Here is a 25,976-nt window from a genome sequence, read left to right on the forward strand (position 1 = left end):
TAATGCTAATTTAACTTATTTTAGATTCTCTTCAATTATTTATCACGTGATAATTGTAAATAAATGCGAATTTCGTTTCTCGTGGACACAAGTTCAAAGGTTAAACACACCCACCAACACTGACACGGAGAAGTGAGAAACTACGGGATTTTCCCAGTGCGAAAATGTCTTGCTGTGTAGCATACATGTGTTCTAAGAGGCAAGTCTCTTCTTCCGAGTTAAGCTTTTTCAGGTAAGTACACTTTCTCCATCTGTATAATGCAAGATTATGAATTTTTGAATCATCTTTATATAGGCCTAAGCAGAGGTGTAAAGAGTAACGTTACCTGAAAACCATAACGTTACTTAAGTAAAAGTGCAGTAAGAGTATCTGATTTCAATCATGTTTATTTTCTATAAAATGCTATAAGTAAAATATAGATTATATTTTGTCAATATAGAGGATATATAAAATGCACTGGTTTCGGCCTCATCAGCAGCCAGCTGCAGTCATGACCATAGGTCACGAACTCAAACACCTGCAATTCAGAAACCAAGCCCAAAAACTAATTGTACTCTAAGTGATATGCCACAACAACAGGTTTATTTAAAATGAATGGCTGTGTCAATCATATATATTTGTTAATATAGGGAGTGTATGTGCATAATGTGTGTGTTTGTGCATGCACATGTCTGTACGTGCATATTCATATGTGTGTCATATCCCATACACAAAAGAAATATATTTGAAATATATTTTTGGAATATATGCAAATATTTGAAATTGGCCCAATAAATATATTTAAGTTAAATATATGTAAATATGTTGACATATATTTTCATATATGTTTTAACTTTTGCAAATTGTTTCATTTGAAATATATTTTGAAATGTAAAAAGTTAACATTTTCACAAACAAACACATTTTCAGTTTATTTTTTTTAGATAGACCACTTCAGCCGTGGATGTGGGCATGGGAGAGCAGTGCTGTACCACTTCCCCCAACCACATTTTTCCTACTGGTCGGGATTGAACAGGCAACCCTTTGGTTACAAGCCCAAAAGCCCTAACCAGTAGGCCACGGCCTCCCCTTTACTGACTTTATTGGCCTAAAATGACAATTTTATGTAATAACACACAGAATGCAGATTTTTTCCCCCTATTTAAACAGAATTGAATACAGTTATTTAATAGTGTGTGTATGCAGTGTTAGACACTGAGTTCTATCTATTGTTTAAGTGCACTTCACTGTAGGAGTGTCACTGTTGTACTTGCATGGACTTCGATTGGTACTCAACTGGGGTGGGGGGTAGTGAGATCACTTTTGGGTAGCATGGCATGCAGATATTTTATGAGAAAAAAACAGCACTTTTTGTGTATCGCTCACACTTGCTTTGCTTAGTATTTGCTGTGAGAAACCTGCCTTTAAATACGTTCATAATTCGCTCACACTTGCTTTGGTTAAACATATGCTATCAACAAATTACATGAGGTTATAAGGTTGAACTGTTATTTTTTGTTATTATACAGTACGTTCTGTTCAAATGTTACACTGAAATGTGACCCTGGACCACAAAACCAGTCTTATGTGTAATTTTTTTTCTAAATTGAGATTTATACATCATCTGAAAGCTGAATACATAATCTTTCCATTGATGCATTGTTAGGATAGGACAATATTTGGCTGAGATACAACTATTGAAAATCTGGAATCTGAGGGTACAGAAAAATCGAGAAAATATTGAGAAAATCTCCTTTAAAGTTGTCAATTTCTATTGGCGATAGTGCTGCATCCATTCACAAAAATAAATGTTTTATATATTTAAGGTGGGAAATTTACAAAATATCTTCATGGAACATGATCTTTACTTATTATCCTAATGATTTTTGGCATAAAAGAAAAATCTATAATTTTGACCCATTCAATGTTTTGTTGGCTATTGCCACAAATATACCTGTGCTACATAAGACTAGTTTTGTGATCCAGGGTCACAAATGTTCAATTGTTCAGTTGTTTCAGTGTTCTCTGTTTGTTACGTTTGTCTTGTCCTGTGTACCCACTCTGAGCCTGCACCTTGACGTGGTGAGTGGGCTTCTAACTAAGCCAGGCTAGATGTTGAGAGTTAAAGCCAAGATGCTGTTCATCCTTTCTCTTTTTCAGACATGTTGGTGATTTGCTGTTTCCAAGTTTTTCCAGTAACGAACACTGCTAAGTATGAAAGAACTTTAACTCCGATTGAGGGAGAGTGTTTTCACATTTAGCTCCTAAACTCTGGAATGGCCTTCCTGATATTGTTCGAGACTCATCTTTTTAGCCAAGCGTTCACATAATGTATCTCATAATATTATGAAAAGCAGCTATGCTAATTATTTCCCATCTGCTTTTTTGTTATAGACTATGTCAGCTCCAGTTTGTATCCAGCCTCTCATGGAAACTTCAGATGCCCCAACACCTGTGAAGAGACGACTCGATGCTGGCAATATGTTATGCACTAAATTAATACATTTCTGAAATGCATTTTCTGTAAAGCTGCTTTGAAACAATATGTATTGTGAAAAGCGCTATACAAATAAATTTGAAATGAACATCCTTACTGTAAACCGTACCACTAGGTTAACTGTATACTACTTTCATGTCATTTACTGTTTATAATACACTACGTCTATACCACACTTTTTTTGCACTTCTTGTTAGACACTAACTGCATTGAATTGTCTCTGTACTTGTACTCTACACATTGACAATAAAGATAAATCTAATTTAATCTAAAGATATCTTGACATCTCCCTTATCAATATTCACTGTGAAGGCTACTGACTGAATATGTTTCATTACGAAGTTATAAACCATAAGTAAGTTTAAACCATAAGTTTTTTTTTATCCTGATCCCCTCTCTAGCTACATTCGTCATGGGGAAGAAAAGTGAGAGGCCATGGGGTTGATGGCTAGGGTGATGCATGAATGGCACAGAGGGGAGAAATAAAGGGTGGGGGGAGAAAGAGCAGTGACTATTGAACAGTGTTATGTCTACCAATGTGAACATGTATTAAACTAAAGACAAAAGGCACATACACAACCCCAAAACAATTTAACAATCTTCAACGTTTCATGTTAAAAACATGCTGAGAGGTTTTATCCAGCATCACCTCTACTGGATTAAGACTCTCAAGCCTTCAGCTAAATTATTTAAAAAAATATCATTACCCCTAGGTGATAAATGAACTTTGTCTCTTAGAAACAGTTGAGGCTTGTTAAATACAATTTGAGGGTAATGCACAATACTCCCCAAGACAAGGGTAGCCATGACACTGTTCACCCATTTACGGGACTTGTCAATTTTCCCCGGAAGGCCCGATCTCCACCGACGTCTCTGGGTGATGTCAGACAGCACAATGGTCATCTGAGGGAAACGCTGATAGAGATGTTGCAGATCCTGCTTCATCAGGTCTCTCTGGCCCTCTCTTCCCCACGACAAATGTAGCTACTCCTGATGATCCAAATCACTGCATACAGCAATCACAATCAAAACACTGTTTTGTCAGTATGAGTAAACAGATTTTAACACACAAGTAACTTGTCTCTGGCCATTGATTTATTTATATCCAAACAAAACAGAAGAAAAAGTCTATGCAAATATACAATAAAACACAAATTAATTGCTCTTATCTGTTCATTGAAATAATAATAACAATATAGGTATTACACAAGGTTAATTTATTATTTTATTCTTTATTACAGTGTTGCTTTCCATATTTTATACTATATATTCTAAATGATACTATATTAATATGGCTTACCTTTGTTGGTAGCGTAGTTAGCCATGGTTTTAGTTTTTTTTTTCTTCTTTCATTTTTCTGGTGTTAGCAGAAGAAAAGTTTGTATTTTTACCTATGAGGAAAGAAAAATGAAAAGGGCAACCATTAGTTATAGATGTTATTGGTGACATTCGTTATTGTCCATTTATTATCTATATGTTATTTAACAGGCCAAAGCAGACGCTTTTGTCCAAGCGATTTACTGAATAACTTTTTTATATGACTGATTCGTCCATTTCTCTTGCGACTACTACCTTTTACTGTCTATGACTACTACGCATGTGAATATTTCCCTGAATGTAAATATCATCATCACGTCTGCATTTATTTGAGCAGGATTACAGAAACAAACATTAATATTGTGAAATATTATTGCAACTTAAAATAATGGTTTTCTATTTTAATATTTAAAAGTATAATTTTAAAGTATAATTTATTCCTATGATCAAAGCTAAATTTTCATTTCATTACTCCAGTTTTCAGTGTCACATGATCCTTCAGAACTCATTCTTAAATGCTGATTTATTATCAATATTGGACAGAGTTGTGCGGCTTAATATTTTTTTTGGAACCTGTGAATGTGATACCTTTTTTCAGGATTCTTTGATGAATAAAGTTAAAAAGAACAGCATTTATTTAAAATAGAAATATATTCTAATATCACTTTATCAATTTAACACATCCTTGCTGAATAAAATAATTCATTTCTTTCCAAATAAAAATACAATTAATGACCCCAAACTTTTGAACTGTAGTGTATATTGTTACAAAAGATTTCAGTTTTAAATAAACGCTGTTCTTTTTAACTTTTTATCCGGCATTGATAATAAATCAGCGTATTATACCGATTTCTGAAGATCATGTGAGTCTGAGGACTGGAGTAATGATGCTGAAAATTCAGCTTTGATCACAGGAATAAATTATATTTTAAAGTACATTAAAATAGAAAACCATTACTTTAAATTGCAGTAATATTCCACAATATTACTACTATTATATTACTATGTATTTTTGGGGAAATAAATGCAGCCATGACTTTTGAATCCCAAACTTTTGAACCGCAGTGTACATGCATACATCAAAATGGTCACATTGTATTAAAATTATTTATCATACACAAGTGAACAAAACATTGACATCAAACATGAAAATGTATTCATATTACCATACACTGCATGGGTATACAAATATGCAAAAAAAAAAAAAAAGTGAGTATTTGTAGGTAACAAAAAATAATTGTTTAGTTAGTTTTTGATGTGATGCTCACAACTAAATATTCACAAATTGAATATATTATATATTGTATAATTGCCAACTTTGCAACAGTTCCCCCAAAATTTGTTACTGGGAAATGATTCTGTTTACTCATAAACTCTTCCTTGACCTCAGTGAGACTTATTTGATGCAAGGCAACCTTTTACTTTTCATTGAGTCACTGGCACAGCCTTCTGCTCAATAATTACTCCTATCATTTTAACATTTGTAAAAATTTTAAAGCAGTGTATTAAATAGTAAGTGTGTAGAAGTGAATGAATCGCTTATGTAATATATGCAGTGAGCATATGATTTCTTGACTAGAAAATACATGCATGCTAAAAGGTTGCACTTGAAAAGGAAGTCAAAGGGACACAGAGTTACAGAGATTTACAAGCAATGCATTTTTGTTAGAAAACCTTTTTTTTTGACAAATAATTTTCAATTTTAAAGGTTTTTAATTTGTTTGATAGAATTATTCCACTAAAGTCTGCAACATATAGCAAAACTGCCTGATTTATTTTGATTTTTTTGTCACACAATATAACTGTTACCACCAGTTCTTTATATGAACTTAGTTATAGAAGTTTATAAAGCGGCATGCTCCAGTCCTTGATTCTGATTGGTTGAGCCGCGTTCGAACATACACCTTTGTTTACTTCTGTGTGTTGCTCGGCAACCACTTTATTGAAACCACAACTGTTTCTGAGGAACTACATTGTTTGGTGGAAGAATACTGTTTTTATTTATATCACAACACTTTATTTTCTCTGTTTTATTCTGTGAAACTTTACTATTATAATAGCCATTTTAGAAAAGCAAGAAGCCCCGTGAAGTCGTGGTTTACAGTGAATTTGTAAAAGCTAAGGGTTTTTTTTTCTAGCAATGCCCCTTAGCTGTAATAAAATAATTGAAAACACGGCTTCTTGCTTTTACAGTAAACTTGCATGAAACAACACATATAACATATATCTTTACTGACTTATTGTTTGCTCTTTATATAAAGTTGGATATAAATATATCTGCACATGTAACGTTAAGGTATATTTAACCATATTCAGTATATTTATTAATTTGTTTTTTAATTAATATTATTTAATTTTTTTATTCACATTTATAGATCTGTTATTGTATTATTGTGTGTTCTGTTCTCTTGTTTTCTTAAGTACAACACTTTCCAGTATGTTTAATGTTTATAGAATTTTTTTGTGAATTACACTGTCGCGCCCTCCTGCGGTGATTTTTGTGAATTACACTGTCGCGCCCTCCTGTGGTGATTTTTGTAAATTGCACTGCTGGTTTTGTGAACTGCAGCGCTACAAATTGAGAATTAACTTATCTGATCAAACAAAAATATGAGTAAACTGAGTTACTATTTGTTATACGTTGAATCTGAAGGTATTACTATTATCATTACTATTATTACCCCATGCACGATTGTTGTGTTCTATTTAAAATACACACGGTTGTTTTATATTAGTTGTTGGCTTTATTTACTACTTGCCCTTGGTATTTGCTATGAACAATACATGAACACACAACTATTTATAATCAATCTTTGTTTCATGTTCAACGTACCCGATGATCGATAGGCGCGCGTGCACGATGCAAAGCGCGCGGTCTGATGACGTCACTCGCGCGAGACGGCAGTGCTGCTGTTACCATAGGGCTGTTACCTGTGCGCGCTTAGTTTATTTTTCTGCTTTGTGTCGTTCGTCCGAATTTTATTCCTGGAGCTTTTTTTTTTTCATTCACAGGTGAGATGTAAACACAGGGCTTTTTCGCTTCTGTGCGCGGTGTCATAATTTCTAGTTCGTCTTTTGTCTCGACTTATCGCATGTTCGTTTCCTGTTTGACCACATCTTATTTTAGAGTCATTTACACTCAACTTTCAGTATAGTTCAACACTTAGGCATTTTAACTACATGAACCTGGTTATATAAATCTGCACTGCGGTCTGATAATCGTACTGTAAATCTAAATACTGATTTTATATGTACGTTACATATACTTCCTGTTAGTGTGCAACTATGAGATGCAGGTTATGTCAAGAGTAATAACAGCTTTGATTAATAATGAATTATGCTTTTTTTTTTCAATCTTGTACAGCATTAGCTAAACGTGTAGGCCTATGTATGAAAAAATACTAACATATTTTTGTTTCCTTGTCATACAGTTGATACAAGATGACCTTGCAGTGGACTGCGGTTGCATCATTCTTGTATGTGGAGATTGGTGTCCTCCTCATCTTTTGCCTGCCTTTCATCTCATCTCAACGGTAAAATGTTCCCTTGTAATCCATGATTTCACTGTTGTCCGCTTGCTTCTTACTGACGTCCATGTTTGCAGATGGCAAAGTATTTTCAAGTGGAGCATCTGGAACCATCTTTCCCAGTTCTGGAACAAGGGCTTTCTCACCATGATAATAATCCTCATAGTTCTCTTTCTGGGTATGTCATTTTCTTGATTTATTTACTGCCATGTCTTAAAGGAATAGTTCACCCCAAAAATAAAAACAGCTGAGAATTTACTCACCCCTCAGGCAATCTAAGATGTAGAGGAGTTTGTTTCTTCATCAGATTTGAAGAAATGTACATCTCTTGTTCACCAATGGATGCTTTGCAGTGAATGGGTGCCGTCAGAATGAGTCCAAACATGTTTTTATCAGCTGTTTGGACTCTCATTCTGACGGCACCCATTCACTACAGAGATCCATTGGTGAGCAAGTGATGCATTGCTACATTTCTACACATTTGATGAAGAAACAAACTCATTTACCTCTTGGATGGCCTAAGTATGAGCACATTTAAAATAAAAAATGACCCGAGTTGTGTTTTAACCTGCTGCAGATGCCCTGCGGGAGGTGAAGAAGTACTCGACGGCTGACCAGAGCAAAGATACCAAACTTCTCCCCAACATGTTAGACCACATGCACATGAAGCTCTTCCGAGCTCAGAGGAACCTCTACATCTCTGGTTTCTCGCTCTTCCTGTGGCTGTACGCATTAATCGACATGAATGACATCACCCACTGGCAGTGTGTCTGGTGATATTGAACTCTGGTGCTGTTTTCTCACAGTGTCATGAGGAGAGTCATCACTCTGATTAACCAGCTGGCCACGGCTGTGAACACCTGCACCGCTCTGCAAACTCAGGCTGACAGCGCCAACAAAGCTGCCAAGAAATACATGGAGGACAATGAGATGCTCAAACAGGTTAAAAGCCTTAAAAAGCTGCAATCCCATGAAACCTGCACCACATTTTACACACAAAAAACTAAAATAATTTAGAATTCAACTGTGATGAAAATAATGTCAAAACCTGCACCACATTTCACCTAAAAAACAAAAAAAACATTATTACTTCAATGAAACCTGCAACATATTTCACCCCAAAATCAAGGGATAGATTTATAGACATTATACTTTCAATCAAAAATGTTATTTTCATGAATATAATACAAAAAAGTTTTTATTTTCTGGCCTAAGGTAACTATTTTTCTTTTTCATTTTATGATTTCAGGGTGAAATAAGAAAATATGATTAAGTTCAATGAAGATAATGCAAAAAAAAAAAAAAAAATGTACTCCAAAATTTTAAGTCAGAATTAACAAATAATATTTTCCAGCATTTTATTTACATGAGAATTATTCAAAGTTATTAATTTCTTCATGTAATATATATATATTTCTATTGATTTTGTGGTGAAATATGACATGGACATATACTTTAATACCTCAGTCACAGCTCAATAAGTTATAAATATGATAAACATGGATGAGGAGGAAAAAAACATTTTATTGTCATAAAAATAATGCAAACTTTTTACTTCAATGAAACCAGCACCACATTTCAACCAACAGTCAAAAGACATAAGACATAAAGAAAAACATTTTCAATTAAGAATTTAATTATCATGAAAATAACATTTATTTTATGTATTTTCTTTTGAATTTCAGGTAAAATATTACTTGAAAATGATCAATAACTATCAAGTTATTCAAGTTCTAATCTTGGATGAGGAGGACTAAAATGATTTGTAGCGTTTGAGAGACCGGTGTCCTTAAAGACCATTTAATAATAGAAGTACAAATGACTTGTGTTCCTCAGGCACTTACAGATGATAAAGGAGAAGGAGGGAAGACTGCAGATCCAGAAGAGAACAGACTCCTGAAGAAAGAGGTGCAGAGACTGACGGAGGATCTGAAGAGCAGCGCTGATGGTGACACTCGACACTCATTCTGCTTCACACTGCAGTCAAATCAATGACCTGGAGTAGAGTAGAGGAGCTCTTCAAGTTACGGCTGTTTGTTTCTCTGCAGCTCTGAAAAAGACAAAGTCAGATTTGGACGCCATGAAGAAACAAACTGAAGGACTGACCAAAGAATACGACCGTCTCCTACAAGAGCACCAGGAGCTTCAGGTAACACACACATCGAAATTCTAACTAAACATAAGATATTATACAAGTGCTTAGAAAGAAGCTGTTATCATTGAATAAAACTAAAACCGAAAAACATTTAAAAATGTAAAAATGCATTTCCGTTAGAAGAAAATGGACTGAAATAAAATATAATTTTTTTTTTGAAAATAAATAAAATTAAAACAAAACATAACTTTCCTATAACAAAAGCAAACTTTCTTTTAAAGTTGAAGTACTAAATAAAAAAAAGTAAACTATGCAGACATTTGTTTTTATATATATATATATATATATATATATATATATATATATATATATAATTAAAACGTAGAAATAAAATGAAAATGGAAAGTATAACTTTCCTATAAAAAATAAGCTAAAGTACTTAAAGTACTAACACTTAAAATCTATAGACATTTGATTAAATAAAAAAACGTACAGAGATTAATTTAAATTATTTATAAAATCTACCATATATAAAAAAATACAGACGAATACTGTTTGTAAATTCTAAATTAAATTAAAATATATAACTTGTACTATCAATGCTATTTAACATTATTGTGCACCCCGACAAAAAATTGTAAAAAGAGGTTATTTGTTACAGATAATAAGTAAGGAATATGACGTGACCAAGAACAATACAGAATCGTTGTTTACATAAGCAACTTTTTTTTCTTTCTTGTTTTGTCTCGTTTTTTAGAATCTGCTGGAAAGTGGCCACAAAAAAGACAACTAGCCAAGTAAACGCATTGGAAACCTGTACGTTAATGCATAATGATGACGGTCATGCTCAGTTCCTCACATACACTCACCTGGTAGCACCACATGTTAGGAGTTCTCTACAGTCGGTTCATGACATCACATCCTGTCAAGTTTCCTGCTCACCACACATTTGAAGAAACAGTTTTCCCAGTTTCCTGGTTTGATGTTGAAGCGGTGCATTGCTGTATTCTGAGATTGCTGCATAATGTGGCTGTCTGAAACCCAATACTCATTGATGTTTACAGGAAACTGCATGTAATTTAGTCCAAAGCCTTAGTGACTGATGTTTGCATGTTGCATTGAAATACCTCGTGTTGCTTTCCTTCCGCTCTGCTAGATTCTCTCCCTTATTTTGTTTAAAAGTGCATCAAACCAGGTTAGTCGTGCAACATCCAGAAACATGCAAACACGAGTCAATAATAGTACGATTAAAATACTTCCTGAAGCACATTTCCACAGCAATATTTTCGTTCATATTTTCCAAAGATGACATAATGGGAGCCTATCTAAGATCACATACATTACACGCTGCGTTAGTCATTTGATCAACTTTAATTAAGAAGCAAAACCGTATACACATAAACAACAGGTAAGAGGTAAACATCACAATGAAACAGTCTGTTAGCGAGCGGTTAGTGTGTTTGTTCTCGAGTCTGGAGAGGTAGGTCAATTACACCTGAGTTCAAATGCTGTTAGTTGTCAAACAAATGCTGAAATGTGAAATTCAACCGATTTCACAGTCCAATAGAGATCATTTCTTAATTTTGAGTCCATTTGAGGTAGATGGTTTTGTGCTATTGATGCTTAACATTGTTGAATCTTACAAAACATGTCCAGGACATATTGCACCCCAAAATCAAATTATATTTTGGATAAAGAAAATGAAAGTATTACGATTTTTTGTTGTTGTTGTTTTGCATTTTTATTATAATTTATAAACGTTTCATTACAACTAAGCACATTTTGATGGAAGCGTGTTTCTGGCATGGGATAAAAATCAAAGGTAATTGTGACTTTAACCTTACAATTCAGACTTTTTTTCTCAGAATTGCAAGAAATGAACTCACAGTTGTGAGAAAAGAGTCAAAATTGTGAGATTAAAATTAACGGTCATCTTTAAAAAAAAAAAAAAAAAAAAAATGTTAGTCTGTTTATATTTTGTAATCGATTTTTATATCTCTTCTTACATTTTATATTTATGTCTCACAATTGTGTTTTTTTTTTCCTTCTCAGAATTGTGAGATATAAATGGCCTTCAGTTCTTAAGACTGCAAGGCCGAAAAATGTCCAGATGCATTACACTGATGAGAGTTGTTCATTTTCTTTATGCAAAATATAGCTTGCATTTTTTTTGATTGTAGGGTTAAATCCGACCTGGACTTGTTTTGGTGAGATTTTCTCTGTTATTGGTGAGGGGCTGGGTATTTTATCTAATTGTTTGCCTATTCTAGTCTCAAAATTACAATTAAAACTATTTAGACTTATGTGAAGATTAAAAGACTGTGAAAATTATCCTGCACTGTAAGAGAAAAAAATATTTTTTTGGAATAAGATTATAATTTTTTCCCATTTACTGAAAATTAGCCGTCACCCACCATGTGGGCGCTGAAAACCATGCTGTCAGTTCATGCATCTATAATGCACGAGGCGTCCACGCTCACTTCCTCTCCCTCAGACGCAGAAAAATCAGGGAGAAAACTGAACATGTCATTGCTATGCAAGATGGGATGGCTGGCTGATTCCCTAAGGATTGAAAATGAAATGGAATGTCTTATAAAGGGGATCGTTTATGCATTTGTTGTATTGGGATCTTCTGTTAAATGTGGTTCGAATATGCTATTTTATTAATCTTATGTTCTTCTAATGGGAGAAAAAAATGACCTGCCTAAGTGCCTCGTTTACATCTTTCTGTGATTGTATATGCCATTTTCACGATTAAAGCGAAAAACGCTGCTGATTGTAGTTCTTTCCCCTTTTAAAAGAACCTATCTAATCTTTCACATTAATGCTTTTTTTTTTTTACACATCAGGATATTCACTTTAAAGTACACATAAAAACAATAAAATTATATACTGCCTAACGTTAAAGCAAGTAATAAATGCCACTCATCTTATTTGCTTTACAAGTCACAAATAAAAATGCTTTGTTAACTGGTGAACTTCAGTTGCCCGAAATGAACAAACCTTGTCAAGGAAAAAGGAACATTTTCGCCAGCTGAAACCAGACAAATATTCATACAAATATAAAAAAGAAAATTATTTGCGAATCTGAGGAACAATTGTTCGAACGACCTGAGAAAAGACCATGTTGACTTTGCTTTCTTGCACTTTTTGTGTTTTTTTTTGGCACAGGAATGCACCCGTTCACACGTAACAACACACACACACACAACATTTCTCACAGTGACATTGCACAACATCGATCATGAAGATTACTTGCATACCACTGCATCACACACCTGTTTGCACAGTTCCTTAAATAGAAGGTGACACTGAAAAGCACAATAGTGATGCAAATTCGAGATATCCAACAACTCAGTCAACCTATAACCTGCTTAACAAGGCCTAATTATATTAAGCACAGTGTCGTGGTCAACTGTTTCTGCCATCTATCTGTGTGTATGACAGAAAAGAGGGATGCAACAGACGTGATCATGAGGTATCCTTATAGGGCCTGTGCACGACGATGGCCTAAATGAGAGGAGATCCAATGCTTAATTGCCTCTATTTAGGGCGTCAGATGCTTCTAAAAGCATCTTTACATTAAATCCCAACAAGTTAGGGAGTTTGAAAGACATTCTTCTTCTTCTTTTTTTCCCCAAAACATCATGTACATTCAAGAAATACTTCTACTATATCAAAAACAACTTATTTCACATCATTTACATGAGTCCGATTGAAAGTGAAACATCACGGCCCTGTTGCTCCCTGTGCAGGCGTGTGTGTGCATGCATGTACGTCACAAACGCGTCTCCCGTTCCGGGTCGTAATCTGTAGTCTGCGGGCATTGGTTCGAGTTACAGCTGTTGTTTTCTTCTTTCCTGAGGGCCTGTAGTTCGCCGGCCATGGCCCCTGTTCCTCCGTTTGTGAGCGTCATGTGCTCTTGCCTCCTAACGTGCCGTCGTAACACCACCAGTCCCAGAATGCACAGGAAGAAGGAAGCGGTCCGTAAACCCAGTGTCAGGCCTAGATACGCTATCCTGAAAATACAGGATAATCAGCTGAACATAATTACAAGCCTATATACCAGGGATTCTGCAGGTCTTATGAAAGTTCTTAAATGGGAGCAGAATGTCCTTAATTCATAAACACACGGCATGTTGCATGCATTGTAGAAAATGAAATCATCTCAGTATTTTTGCGTTCCAATACCAAAGATTTAAATATAATTAAATCAAGATGTTTACTGGAGATGCATATAAAATAATGTCTTCATAAATTGTAACCAATTAAGTGAGTTTATGCTTAATACAAGAACGAATATCTGTTGGTGGAATATGAAAACTTCCCTTTGAATAAGGTTGATGTTTTAATTTAAACCTACTCCACTTTGATTCATTTCATAAAAGATTTATCTTAAATCACTTTGCTTCTCAAGGAAGGTAACACTTTAGTATAGGGTCCAATTCACACTAATAACTAGTTGCTTATTAGCATGTCTATTATTAACATATTGGCTGTTTATTAGTGCTTATAAAGTAAATATAAATGCATGACATCCATAATCCTACCCAATACCCTAAAGTTAACAACTACCTTATAAACTATTAATAAGCAGCAAATAAGGAGTAAATTGAGGCAAAAGTCATAGTTAATGGTTAGTTAATAGTGAGAATTGGACCCCTAAAATAAAGTGTGACCCACTCTTTTTGCAATGTGATAAGGTTCATAATCCCCCCCCCCCCCCATATTCTAGCACAGCTATTCAAGCTTCAAACTATTTCTTGTTTCTTACATTGAATTATAAAAGTAATGGAGAGCTGTGGAAAGTTGTATTTTGTGCTCCCTAGCAGGCACGTGCACACATAGACATGAAAGGGGGCTTGAGCACCTGCCCTTTTTATTCCTGGAGAGAAAGTGCCCTTTTTTCCGGGATGCTTTTTTTTTATTTTTGAAAAATAATATATATTTCTGTTTGCACACAGCTTCCCTGTCAAACAAATATATTTATTGAAATATAGTATCTAAATATCAGGTCAGGAGTTCTGAAGCGCTCCCTCTCCCTCTCCCCCGATTGTTAAACCCGATTGTATTGCTTCCGCTAAAGAAAATAGTCCGCTCCGTCTATACGGTTAGAATCCTGTGAGTCCATAGCAACGCTCTGTTTTTCATGGCAACGGTCTGTTATACTCTGCACAGCGGTCTGTTGGTTATAACAGACCGCATTCTACATTGGAATTCAACCAAGCCATGTAATAAAATAAGTTAATAAAATAAGCATATATCACCACCAGGTGATATGCTTTAGTTATTTTGTTTATCCTATTTATCTGCATTTCCCTGTCAATTAGATGCAAATGTGCGCATTTTAACTATTTGACGCCTAATTTGCATACAGAACGTCCCCAGTTATTGACTTACATCAAGAGTCTTTCCCCCTGAAATTTAGAAATCTAAATTGGTGAATTTAGAAGAAATCTACAGATGCAAACAGATGGAGGATACACTCTAAAAAATGTAGTAAATCTGAGTAACTGCATCTGGTACATTAATAAAACTGAGTAGAAATAAGTTAACATTAAACTTTAAAAATAACAATATTTATAAATTAACTATAAGTAATTTAACTTTTTTATTTCCTCGAAACCTTAATAAAATAGTATTCCATACCACCACAAATACACACATGACATTGGCTTTTATTGAATTTTTACTCAATTATTTTGGTAAGTTTAATTTTAAAGTGTTATGTATTCTGATAACACCAAAATAATTAAAACGATGTAGTGCCTTGTGCAAAAATAAACAAATGATTAGTAAAACACGCCCCTCTGTTTGATGCAGTTATTTAGGTTATTCTAAATATGAAGAGTTCAGATGAAAAATCCTCTAAGTGCCATCTGAAATTTCCTTCAATAATGATCATTTTTATCAAGCTTGTATGTTTATGTTCACTTATTTCACATTACTGGCAATGAAAATTACTTATTAATTGTCATTTAAGTTAAATTACTGAAATTAAATACGAGCTTGAAAAAAAAGCTCATAAGAACATTTCAGATGGCACTTAGAGGCTTTTGCATCTGAACTCTTCATATATACTTGAAACTAGTAGCATAGAAAATGTTTTCAAAATGTTTCCTTTGCTGCTCTATAAACCTAGTGAATACTAAGGAGACCATGGTTTCTGTGAACTGATTATTTTGTAGACATCTTTTGAAAATTAAACAATTGCGTGAGTTTGAGGAAGATAAAATTAATAAACTTTTTTTTTTTTTTTTTTTTAAAAAGGAAGTCAGAGTTGCATTAATAATAATATATATATTATATTATAAAAAAAAAAAAAAAAACTAATTATGAGAAGTGCCCTTTATTTCACTTGATCCCCTGCCCCTCAAAATGTCTGTGCACGTCCCTGCTCCCTAGACATTTACATTTAGAGAACATATTGACATATTGCATTCCCTTCCATTTATTCCTTTCATTTTCTTTACTTATTCTTGAAAAGGGGTTATATTTACCTCGATCAAATCTGCAGAAACACTGATAAACAATCTAACATATAGAAGAATTTCAGTTTGTTACATTGTCCTTGTTACAAATGACTATAGTAATAACAATAAATTATGCATAGCTGCATGCAATAACCCTAAACCAAACCATAATGCTAACCCTACAGTAAATATTTTAAATACATTTTTATTTTGTACTTAAATGTGCAAATACACTTTAAAAAGGACATTGTAAAATAAAGTGTAACTGAATTTCATAATACAGCATCACACTATACAAGATATTTACATGCAAAAATCTTTCTGAATTAATCCCATCCGATGAAGGGAATGTTGCAATGCCATTTGCATATTACTTTACACATTACATGTATTGTGCACAAAAAAAGAAAGCTGACATATGTCAAGAGTGTTTTTTAGCGAATATTTAGTTAACATTCAATCCAATATTTCTAAGACGTAAGTTGCAAATAAACGCACATTTGTACGATATAAAATGCATGTAAACGTACACATCACGTGCAAAGTATTTCTAAATCCAGTTATGAAAAAGATTGAATTAAGGTGTTTACATGCTTAATTTTTCCACTGAACAGATTATTTCAGGTCTACATCAGAGATTTATTTCAAATCAAGCTCATTTGAATCGATTGAGATGATTACATGATGGATTTTCAGTCTGATTGAGACATCAATCTGATTATTAACGGATGTAGATGTAGCTACTGCTAAACATTTATTTATTTATTTATTTTAAAAAACCTGTATTTTTGCATAAGCTAAAATAAGTTACAACCCGAATTCCGGAAAAGTTGGGAAGTTTTTTAAATTTTAATAAAATGAAAACTAAAGGAATTTCAAATCACATGAGCCAATATTTTATTCACAATAGAACATAGATAACTTAGCAAATGTTTAAACTGAGAAATTTTACACTTTTATCCACTTAATTAGCTCATTTAAAATTTAATGCCTGCTACAGGTCTCAAAAAAGTTGGCACGGGGGCAACAAATGGCTAAAAAAGCAAGCAGTTTTGAAAAGATTCAGCTGGGAGAACATCTAGTGATTAATTAAGTTAATTGATATCAGGTCTGTAACATGATTAGCTATAAAAGCTTTGTCTTAGAGAAGCAGAGTCTCTCAGAAGTAAAGATGGGCAGAGGCTCTCCAATCTGTGAAAGACTGCGTAAAAAAATTGTGGAAAACTTTAAAACCAATGTTCCTCAACGTCAAATTGCAAAGGCTTTGCAAATCTCATCATCTACAGTGCATAACATCATCAAAAGATTCAGAGAAACTGGAGAAATCTCTGTGCGTAAGGGACAAGGCCGGAGACCTTTATTGGATGCCCGTGGTCTTCGGGCTCTCAGACGACACTGCATCACTCATCGGCATGATTGTGTCAATGACATTACTAAATGGGCCCAGGAATACTTTCAGAAACCACTGTCGGTAAACACAATCCGCTGTGCCATCAGCAGATGCCAACTAAAGCTCTATCATGCAAAAAGGAAGCCATATGTGAACATGGTCCAGAAGCGCCGTCGTGTCCTGTGGGCCAAGGCTCATTTAAAATGGACTATTTCAAAGTGGAATAGTGTTTTATGGTCAGACGAGTCCAAATTTGACATTCTTGTTGGAAATCACGGACGCCGTGTCCTCCGGGCTAAAGAGGAGGGAGACCTTCCAGCATGTTATCAGCGTTCAGTTCAAAAGCCAGCATCTCTGATGGTATGGGGGTGCATAAGTGCATACGGTATGGGCAGCTTGCATGTTTTGGAAGGCTCTGTGAATGCTGAAAGGTATATAAAGGTTTTAGAGCAACATATGCTTCCCTCCAAACAACATCTATTTCAGGGAAGGCCTTGTTTATTTCAGCAGGACAATGCAAAACCACATACTGCAGCTATAACAACAGCATGGCTTCGTCGTAGCAGAGTCCGGGTGCTAACCTGGCCAGCCTGCAGTCCAGATCTTTCACCTATAGAGAACATTTGGCGCATCATTTAAACGAAAAATACGTCTAAGACGACCACGAACTCTTCAGCAGCTGGAAATCTATATAAGGCAAGAATGGGACCAAATTCCAACAGCAAAACTCCAGCAACTCATAGCCTCAATGCCCAGACGTCTTCAAACTGTTTTGAAAAGAAAAGGAGATGCTACACCATGGTAAACATGCCCCGTCCCAACTATTTTGAGACCTGTAGCAGAAATCAAAATTGAAATGAGCTCATTTTGTGCATAAAATTGTAAACTTTCTCAGTATAAACATTTGCTATGTTATCTATGTTCTATTGTGAATAAAATATTGGCTCATGTGATTTGAAAGTCTTTTAGTTTTCATTTTATTAAAATTTAAAAAACGTCCCAACTTTTCCGGAATTCGGGTTGTAGTTGTATTCTTTTGATTATTCCAACCCCACAGTGCACTGCAAATCTGTAAGTCAAGTGTGCTGAAGAGCAGAGTACCTGTAGGCAGTGGTGTTGTAGATTCGACAGGCTCCTCTCCCACCACATTTCTTCTGACCCCATTTCAGACAGGTGGTGTCTATGATGGCTCCGAAGTATATAGGAGCTGGGATTCCAGCTGAGGAAAGCAAAAAACACCACACCATCCAATACTGCTTCAAAACAAATCAGCATTACCACTTACTACAAAATGATTGAGCAGAGACGTCAACAGCAGCAAACACCAGAGCGTCTCTCACCTAGAGTGCGTGTCGTCAGTGTGTGAAAACCCAAAGCTAAAGACTTCAGCTGAGGTCTGATGCACCTGTTGATGAAACCAGAGAAAGAGTGGCTAGATTGATTGATAGATTGTTTGACAGATGTACCGATTACAATAGGACATACCATTAGTTTAAGATTTCATGTAGCAAAAATTTAATAATATATATATTAAAAAAACGAACAAAAAATAATAGAACTATATTTATATATAATTAAGAGTTTTTATTTATATAATTTTTATAGAATAATAATAATAGATTAAATAATTGCATAAGTTGCATATTAATTGCATAATAATAATAATTGGATAAAGTGATGTATTGTGAAAAATTAGGCAATGATACTATGCTTATTTAAATTTTCATACGTGGCAAAAAAGAAAAGAAAAAAAAATGTAATACTTTGTATGCATTAAATGAAATGCAATGATTATTGTATTTATGAAAATAGAAGCTGATTTTGATATTTCATATAAAGGCATTTGCAAATCAATTATAAGATACTGCAGAAAGTTAAACGATACTGCTATTTTGTATTTTTACATGCCAGCAGGAAAAAAGCAGGTATTATTATATTTTGTTTGAATTTTTTTTTATCTTTAAAATAATATGCATTGATGAATTGTACACAAGACCAGAAACATTTATTATGAAAAATAATTTTTTTTTTTTTTTTGCATATTAACCTAACCTTTTTTATGAAACTACCATAAATTGCTAACACTAGACAACCTCACATCAGCAATATGTGTTTTACTTTATACACTGTATTTGAATAAAGAAATGTAAAAGTAACAGGAAATCATTCTGCAAAAAGCTAGACTGTGATACTATTGGTAATTTGTATTATTAAACAAGAAAAAGTAGCAAAAACCATTCTAGTTTGTTAAAATAAAATCTTCAACAGCGTTGATGAATTGTGCATAAAAACTGAAAATAAATAAAAATAAATTGCTTTTAATTTCTAACATGTCGAACAAAAGTGAACAGATCGATTTCTGTAGATTCAAGTCAAAAGACAATTTCACAGCAGCAATATGCAGATGACTTCATCCAAACTAATCATGTATTCTCTCAAAAGCTCATTCTCATGAATTTTTATTTCACCAAACAAAGCTGGGCCAGCGCTGCTGCTGCTGCTAACCTAATTCAGCCCGAGGGAGACTGAGCGTTCATTCCAGCAGCGTCAGCTGACCGAGCTTTGGGAGAAAGCTGACAGTCCCTGGTGCTAAAGCTTTTCCTTTCAAGACACAAGTCTGATTACTGAACTTCACAACTGATCAGGAACTTGACACGACAGCTTCACAGCCAGTCCTCAACTAAGACAAGGAATAATGAGGGGAAAATCACATGAGTGTCGCCAACACATGCTGTATGTTTTCATCTATTATCTGCTTGAACTGAAAGAGAGAAAAAAAAAACACATGACTGATGACCTTTCTGTTTGAAACCTTTCTAATAACCTTTCTATTATCTGAAATGATAACAATTCGGCATGTAAACGAAACATTCACCTTTACAAGACTTCATTTATGCAATATTTATTCATTATAATATTTATAAGAATTATTCCATCATGGATTGCTACATTTCTCCAAATATGATAAGGAAACAAACTCGTCTACATCTTGGAGGACCTGAAGGGGAGTGTATTTCCCTTGAAGTGAGCTGTAACTCTCTGGTCCATCAGCAGTTCCTGATCAGTAAACCACGGTCAGATATTCACCTGATGAGCAGCATGTATCCTGGTGTTCCGCCCAGCGAGATGATAAAGGAAGTGATGACAGACAGAGCCAGGAAGTAGGGGAAGACTCGATGGCAGCTGTCTCTGTTGTTGCACTGACCTGCACTGGCCGTATGATTCCCGACTGCTACACAGCTGCACTGCTCGAACACCTGAAACACACAGACACAGCACATCAGACAAGAATTAAAGCACACCTCATGCAGCAAAACAACTTTGTCTGGCAATCTTTATGGAAGTTACAACATTGCTGTAACTTACTTGTGTGTAAACCTCAATCCACTTTCATTTTTCTAGATTTACAATTGCATTTACTTTTTATTCATGTAGTTCATTTCATTGTCCTTTAAGCAAAAAAAAAAAAAAGACACATTCAAATCTTAGAGGAAATGAGTTACTCATCTCATGATTTATCAGAAATGACAACATGATGCACAAATCCTAGGACTAATGATGGTTGTTATATTCATACATTTAAAAAAAAATCTAATGAAATAAATTGTGATGCAGTGTACTGTTCGAGTTATATATTTACCAATAATATTTATTGTAATTATATATATATATATTTTTTCAGATTTTTCTATTGTGGAGTGCGCTGCATTGATGCACTTAACAGGTAAATGTAAAATGTAATAATGTACAATTGTTCTAAATGCAAAAAACTATGAAAAAAAGTTATTCATAAATTATTGGAGTTGTTGATAAACTAAAAAATAAATAGAAATAGTGAAATTAAAGCAATTTAGATGAAGTGTATTGCTCAATTTAGTTATTGACCAATTTTGTTGTAATATTTAAATTTTTAATTAGGCATATTAATATTAATGCATTATTTTTATATTTTCCTATGAATTTTACATGCAAAAGTAACGTAAAAATGTAAAACTGTTGTAAATGTTACATGCACAGAAGTGTTATTTTAAAAGATATTGTAGTTTTTATATATAAAATCACACTCACTTCTAACGTCAACAGAATCATATAACAAATAATAAAATCAAAGGTAGGTTTACAAACACACACACACACACACATATATATATATATATATAGAGAGAGAGAGAATTAGATGTTTATATTATAGATGATCTATTTATACAAAAGACGTGCGTATAACAAGTGCTTGAGATGAGAAATGGAGACACAGGACAGGAGGGAGGTAACACAGTCTGCAGATTAAAGTCACAGAGTATCGCAGCCGTTTAGATGGAAAGGAACACAATGCTAAAACACAAGTGACGAGGTTTGCGCTCTCAAAGAGAGATGGGGAAGGAACCGTTTCAGAGAAGGTTGGAGAAGCCTTTGAGCTGAAGACAAACAGGTTGTGCACACCCTTCACAGAGTGCTGGGAAAACCCCAGTTCCCAATGTCGCTCGCATTCTTTGAAGGGAACAGGACAACAAACACACGCCGTTGTTCCAGAATCACGCTCCTGGTTCAGAGGCCATGCTTACCGTGTCCAGTCCAGAGCCATGGGACGTCCGGCATCCAGCCAGGCAGGGGGAGAAGTAGGTGAGGCCGTTCTCACCGCACACGGGGTCCCAGTTTGTTTCGGGACACTGACAGTCTGTGTTGCAAGACGCTAAGAGAGAACTGTCCATTTTGTACAGACTTTCCTCCCTGTTAGACATAACAAGCATACTGTTACTTATCATTTTGCAAATGAAGCACATCATATAATTCATACATAATTATTATGGTACATTTATGAACAAATCTTTACTACTCTTCAGCATGTTCAAAACTAGGCATAAAAACCAAATGTTTTTTCCTCCTTTTTCTATTTCCTCCTTTTCTATTGCAGGGTTATTATAGTTAACTAGAACTGAAATCAAAATCATTACTGAAAATAAAAGCATCTTGTTACTTTCAATAAAAGAAACATTAACTGAAATAAAATAATGTAAAAAAAAAAAATGGCAACATTTTACAATAAGGTCTCATCAGTGAATGCATTAACATTAATTAACAATGAACAATATAATTTTACAGCATTTATGAACCTTTGTTATTGTTAAGTTAATGAAAATATTCATTTTAGTTCACAGTACATTAACTAAATGATGGTATTAACATTAATAAGATTAATAAATGCAGTAGTTTTATTCATTATAAGTTCATTTTAACGTGAAACCAAAAACTTTAACTCATTTTATTTCTGCTACTTTTATTTCTCATTTTCAACTTGATGTACTAAAATAAAATTAAACTGAAAAACAAAAAACTATATTATATACTGTAAAACTATATATACAAAACACAATAAAACTATGAAAACATAACTAAAAAAGAATTAAAACTATTAATTATACATAAAAACTATTAAAGTAAAAAAAATAATCATACAAACAAAAGAGATTCAAAGTGTTTTCCTCTCCTCTCAATGATTATCCTAATTATTCTGCGATTCAGTTAATTCATGATGATATAGTTGCATTTTATTATTTGCATTTAGCATTGTTTGCTTGACCTCATTAGGCCGGCTGCATAATCTGCTTAGACTAGCCTTACAACTAAATCATTTTCACTAAGACATTTCTTTCAAACCATTTTCATGTTTGAAAATTACCCTATGGCTTACTGCAAGTTTTTAGTCTGGGGTGCGTTTCCCAAAACCATAGTTGCTAACTAAGTTAGTAACTTTGTTGGTTGCGATGCAATTTCCCATTGCCAACCAAGTAAGTTGCTAACAGGTTAGCATTGGGAAACGCAACCCAGACTAGTTTTTAACACAGTGGCTGTGTTTATGCATCTGGCCCAAATTTTAGCAGAAGCACCATTGACCGAAGTCCAAATTGAAAGTCTCATCATACCCAGTGTATGACCTGGTGATGCCGGCCACGCTGGCATTCTCACATCCCATGGCGAAGAAGAAAAGTGACAGGAAGTAGCCCAGGAGAGACGTTCCCAGCGCAAACTTGGCTGCTCCCATGATGCTCAGCTTGAACTTCTTCATGATCACTCCCCCCGAGAACATTCCCAATGCTACGGCTGGGATGTTGATCACTCCTGAAAAAACAGACAGCATCAAGAAAACCTGTTACAGGTCACAGGTTTGAAACAAAGTCAAAGACTCTTCTTGTGGTTGAAAGGTTAAGGGATACAGAGTAGGCCTATTTGTTTTCCCTCCGTCTGATTTTCAAACGCTAATGCCGTTTCCCAAAATGCACAAAAGTTTCAGGTGTCTGCATACGTTGTGTGCTGATATTATTTTGGGATTTTGTTCTCTTTCATAAGGTGTAACGGGCCATATCACACTGTGATTTAACCGAGCTATAAAAACCTTTAGATTTGATATCAGAACCATAGATTAATATTTAATGCACATGAATAAAATCCAATCAAAACATCAAGCTGTAAGGTCACAGCTGCACCGTGAACTGTAACATATTTGTGCGATTAGAGGAAGACGACATACCCATTAAGAAGTTGGCTTTGGACGCTGACTGTCCGTAATGTTGCTCGATGTATTTTGGCTTGTATGTCACCATACCAATCAAAGAATTGAACTGGATGATGGTGATGCAGAGATACAAGAAGTAGACTGGGTTCCCCAAAAGGGATCTGAGCGTTGGCAAAAAGTCTGGAAAGCATGGATACAAAATGTTTAAGAATGATGCAAATAGCTGAATTTTATTTGTCAATCCACCGCATAAATGCACCACAGCTGATACGAATGAATGCGTTCAATACAAGATTATTGACAAACCTTTCTTACTTCACTTGAGTTTATTGGATGCATAGCATTCAAGTATTCAAGCTCTAGTGATGTATAGATATGGCGGAAATAATATTAGTCGGGTTTTCTAAATGACACATTTTTCTTCATTTACACAAATTTATCTACTTTTTTGGTTTGGTTTAAGGCTCTGCAAGCAAAAGTTTTGATTGAAAAGGATGCCAATGCTTTCTTTAACCCTGTAAAGCCTGACATATGGAATAATATACAGAAAAAAAAACTTGGTTAAACAGTTTATTGAACCTTTAGACAAAACACACACAAAAAAAAAAACAAAAAAAAACCAAGGGCCAATTTAAATAAATAAATAAAATGTGTTTTTGTTGAGTATCATATTTGATCCATTAGGCTTTTATGGCTCATATAGTCTGACATAGTGAGAATATGGAGGAAAAAACTACTTCTATTCAGAGACCCAAACTAAGCAAAAATATTACATTTGGTGCAGATGCTGATATTATTATGGACAAAAAGTTTGAAATTCTGATGCATGAAATGTAAATCAATGAGACCTTTTATAACAGCATTTAGCAAATAATTACATAAAATGCAATAAATATCAGTCGTCACTCTCCAATAATATGTCTTATTAAGATAAGATTTAAATGATCCAAACATATATTGCAATGAAACTCAATGATGATTGAGAGATGAACAAATAAATGTTCCTCAAAGATGTGAGATGTTTTGGAGGCTTGGGAAGACCTACAGTGAAAGTAAAGCGTCTGGAAACAAACGCTCCTCAAAAGATCCTGAAGATCAGATTTGAGACATACTGATTCTTCTTCAAAATTATGATGGAGAATCAAGTAAAGATGAGCTGCTTCAGTCCAGCAAGTGTTCATATGGAAATATTGATATCAATATCAAAGTTGTTCTTACAGTTGCTTCATAAAAAATCTGTTAAGATTTGACTGCAGAAAGACACGTGACACACAAGCTGGACATTTTCACAATTACACTAAAATGACTTACTGAAAAGTATAGAAGGCTTGTTAGTAGTTGATGTACATCCAATTTCTCAGCAAAGTTTTGATCATTTAGAAGCCTTAGAAATTTACAATACAGAAGGTTTTTCTTGGGTTGCAATAAATGCCAAATGGTTTGATATTTTCTTAATTAATGCAATGACATTCCAACACTTTTAATGGGTCATCAATGTCCAATTACGCTTTGTATGTAGCCTAGACCAGTGCAGACATCTGGTATTTCAGAATGTGTATTTTTCTGTGAATTCTAGCTGATTTACCTTTGGCCATTTCTAGGAAGTTCGCTGGCTCGTCTGCGTGGTACTTGTGCTCCAGCAGGGGCGAGTCTTTGATGAAGCTGGTCCGCTCTGGAGAATATTTGGCAAGCCGTTTCTCTGGCAGGGGCAAAGACTTGGGCAAGAACCAAAATGGCACAGCTGAGAGCAGGGTGATGAATCCTGCAATAAGGTATCCCAGCCACCAGGCGCCTACCCAGCGTGCATCTCCCGGGGTGATGCTAATGCTCTCTGTGAGAAGACAGTCACACACAGGCATATGTCAACAGAGAGAACACAGACGCTATGAGTCTCACTGCAGCTCATCACATGTTCATTATATTTGGGTCATGCAGACAGCCGAGGCAGACGCAGACTGTGATCCACAGACAGTCTCAGATGTCTGCGCTCTCTCTCAGCTCATCATGTATGCTCAGACATCCTCCATCTTGTGCCAGTAGATCAAAACCTTCGTAGCATTTCATGTAAACATGTAATGGAGCAACCAAACACATTTTTTTGCCACATTAAATCCTGAAACACAAAAAGAGATATTGAGCAGAATGTTCAAACTGCTCTTTTCCATACAAAAAGATGGTGATTTGTA

At 34.7% G+C, this 25,976-nt stretch overlaps 3 protein-coding genes across 9 annotated transcripts in view; 2 read left to right on the forward strand and 1 right to left on the reverse strand.

The window, feature by feature from the left end:
- The window catches only part of LOC132098658 (palmitoyltransferase ZDHHC17), a 283,638-nt gene that overhangs the window by 109,816 nt on the left and 147,846 nt on the right, over positions 1-25,976 (forward strand). The window lies entirely within an intron of this gene.
- LOC132098652 (B-cell receptor-associated protein 29-like) lies at positions 6,730-12,197 on the forward strand. Of its 3 annotated transcripts, none has more exons than XM_059504740.1 (8): positions 6,730-6,806; positions 7,226-7,327; positions 7,399-7,499; positions 7,899-8,046; positions 8,128-8,263; positions 9,158-9,269; positions 9,370-9,470; positions 10,174-12,197. In XM_059504740.1, the coding sequence occupies exons 2-8, from the start codon at positions 7,236-7,238 to the stop codon at positions 10,207-10,209; spliced, it is 726 nt and encodes a 241-aa protein (XP_059360723.1). In that variant the 5' UTR covers positions 6,730-6,806; positions 7,226-7,235; the 3' UTR covers positions 10,210-12,197. The 3 variants fall into 3 exon arrangements, with proteins under 3 accessions (XP_059360723.1, XP_059360722.1, XP_059360724.1); XM_059504739.1 differs by having other exon boundaries at positions 6,743-6,779; positions 7,201-7,327; XM_059504741.1 differs by having other exon boundaries at positions 6,795-6,813.
- LOC132098655 (solute carrier organic anion transporter family member 1C1-like) overlaps positions 12,894-25,976 on the reverse strand; it is a 31,604-nt gene continuing 18,521 nt past the window's right edge. Inside the window, exons 8-16 of one of the 3 annotated variants that reach the window (XR_009422958.1) lie at positions 25,376-25,621; positions 23,806-23,970; positions 23,201-23,396; positions 21,842-22,007; positions 20,367-20,536; positions 18,620-18,684; positions 18,381-18,498; positions 12,998-13,435; positions 12,894-12,948 (exon numbers count right to left, since the gene is read on the reverse strand). Coding sequence is in view for 2 of the 3 variants with exons in the window: in XM_059504742.1 (XP_059360725.1) it covers positions 13,195-13,435; positions 18,381-18,498; positions 18,620-18,684; positions 20,367-20,536; positions 21,842-22,007; positions 23,201-23,396; positions 23,806-23,970; positions 25,376-25,621 (1,367 nt within the window). In the remaining variant the exon portion in view is untranslated. Of the gene's footprint in view, positions 13,436-18,380; positions 18,499-18,619; positions 18,685-20,366; positions 20,537-21,841; positions 22,008-23,200; positions 23,397-23,805; positions 23,971-25,375; positions 25,622-25,976 lie in introns of all 3 variants that reach the window. The other 2 variants (XM_059504742.1, XM_059504743.1) reach the window with 2 other exon arrangements.

The sequence above is a fragment of the Carassius carassius genome, chromosome 22, assembly GCF_963082965.1.
Source record: "Carassius carassius chromosome 22, fCarCar2.1, whole genome shotgun sequence".
Taxonomy (NCBI): domain Eukaryota; kingdom Metazoa; phylum Chordata; class Actinopteri; order Cypriniformes; family Cyprinidae; genus Carassius; species Carassius carassius.

Bases quoted from the DNA above. Each gene is read 5' to 3' on its own strand.
- LOC132098652 (XM_059504740.1), top strand. From the start codon at position 7,236: ATGACCTTGCAGTGGACTGCGGTTGCATCATTCTTGTATGTGGAGATT. The intron at 7,328-7,398 runs GTAAAATGTTCC...CCATGTTTGCAG, and splicing joins CCTTTCATCTCATCTCAACG to ATGGCAAAGTATTTTCAAGT. The intron at 8,047-8,127 runs GTACGCATTAAT...GTTTTCTCACAG, and splicing joins TTCTCGCTCTTCCTGTGGCT to TGTCATGAGGAGAGTCATCA.